Source organism: Sparus aurata, chromosome 22 (genome assembly GCF_900880675.1).
Source record: "Sparus aurata chromosome 22, fSpaAur1.1, whole genome shotgun sequence".
Lineage (NCBI taxonomy): Eukaryota > Metazoa > Chordata > Actinopteri > Spariformes > Sparidae > Sparus > Sparus aurata.
Genome location: NC_044208.1, coordinates 30,616,007 through 30,617,612, shown reverse-complemented (window position 1 = coordinate 30,617,612; position 1,606 = coordinate 30,616,007). Strand labels below are relative to the sequence as shown.

Below are 1,606 nucleotides of genomic sequence, written 5' to 3'. Positions count from 1 at the left end.
GGTCATGACCAGAATGTTTCAGGTTACTTTTGAGTTTGGTTGGATTTCCTCAGACGTATTGCAAGGCAGAATGCAAAGAAAAGAAATTCTCTCCATGACCATCAGGGGCCTCCGTGTGATGTCACATAGCAACAGGACAGTGTAATAAAAAGAACTCATTTAGTGTCACATGAACATTTTTAATTCCAAGATATTTCTGATATGAGGAATAAAATACAGAGAAACAAACACAAGAATAAAATATCTTCTGTTCCTTATTATTCTCAGTTTTAAGAAAAATGATAAAAGCAAAAAGGAACACAAAGAGCATTCGATTTTCTGCTGATAGAATCAGATCACATATAGCAGTTCATAAAGACCCAGACACTTACATTCTTTATCAATGAAGTGATTATATGTGTGTGTGCAGCCCAGTCACCAGACTAAAAGATTGCACTTAACGTTTATCAATACGTGTCATTATATTCACATCACATGTATCTGAACTGAATGTCATGTCAGGAGGTGGAGGGGATGCTGGTGTTGCAGCTCTGTGAAGTCAGAGACACAGTTCATGTCTGCGTTTCAACGTCTGTGAGCGTGAAAGCGCTGGATATTTTAACGAGACGTCGGGATATTTTCCAGCTGAGTTTGTGGCGACAGAAACAAAACATGATGTTCGCCGATTCAACCTGACTGTACTATTGAAGTTCTGTACAGAAGAAGTATCCCGACACACAGAAACTTCAGTAGAGTACCTGACATGCCTGCCCTCCAGTGGTCACAGTTTCCTCTGATGGAAACAGAGATGATCTCTTATTTACCTGTTGGCATTTTCCCACTAACAGGAGGAGCTGATGGGCTAACAGGCAGGTCAATGAAACAGCACTGTAAATGTTCATACCAGGCAGCTTCCTCGGTTTACACTCAAATGCTATTAAAGGATTTGGTCTGATCGGTTTGTTTGAAGCATCCCTCAGAGATTTAAAGATGGAGGCCCAGGGGCGCCGTTTAGCTCAGTTGGTAGAGCAGCCATCCTGTGTACAGAGGCTTTGTCCTCACTGCAGCGGACCCGGGTTCGACTCCTGGCCTGGGCCACTTTGCTGCGTGTCACTCCCCTGTCTCTCGCCCTGTTTCCTGTCACCTCTTCAGCTTAACTACCGATAAAGCCATAAAAAAAAGATGGAAATGAAATGATGCAGATCAGGACTTAACCAAAGCATGTGAATAATCAGAGGAGCTGGAACAATTTATATCTGTCACAATAAGAAGATACATATGAGATTTCAACAGCTGAGTCACTGAGCTCTGATGACAAAACCGAATGAGGACGTTTGACAATGACTCGTTTCATCACAACAAAATGAATCCCAAAGTGATGAAATAGATATTAGGGGTGGAACGGTTCATCACAAAAAAGGAAGAAGAAGCGAAGCAGCTGTGGAGACGTTTGTGGGCATGGCGAGTGAAAAACAGTCGGAGCTAGAAGATGTGCCAGCAGCGCTGTACAGGTCTGCTGTATGGGACCACTTTGCATTTAGAGTGTCCTACGATGACGGTGGTATGAAAGTTGTTGACAAAAGCGCGACAGTGTGCAAGCATTGTGCAAAACGTGTTGTTAATGCTA

General features: G+C 42.8%; 1 protein-coding gene across 1 annotated transcript in view; it reads left to right on the top strand.

The window, feature by feature from the left end:
• The window catches only part of LOC115574530 (arf-GAP with SH3 domain, ANK repeat and PH domain-containing protein 2-like), a 13,955-nt gene extending 12,809 nt beyond the window's left edge, over positions 1-1,146 (top strand). The window contains exon 9 of the mRNA XM_030406119.1: positions 1,132-1,146. Within this exon, the coding sequence (XP_030261979.1) occupies positions 1,132-1,146 (15 nt within the window). The remainder of the gene's footprint in view (positions 1-1,131) is intronic.
• Positions 1,147-1,606: the final 460 nt, after the last annotated feature.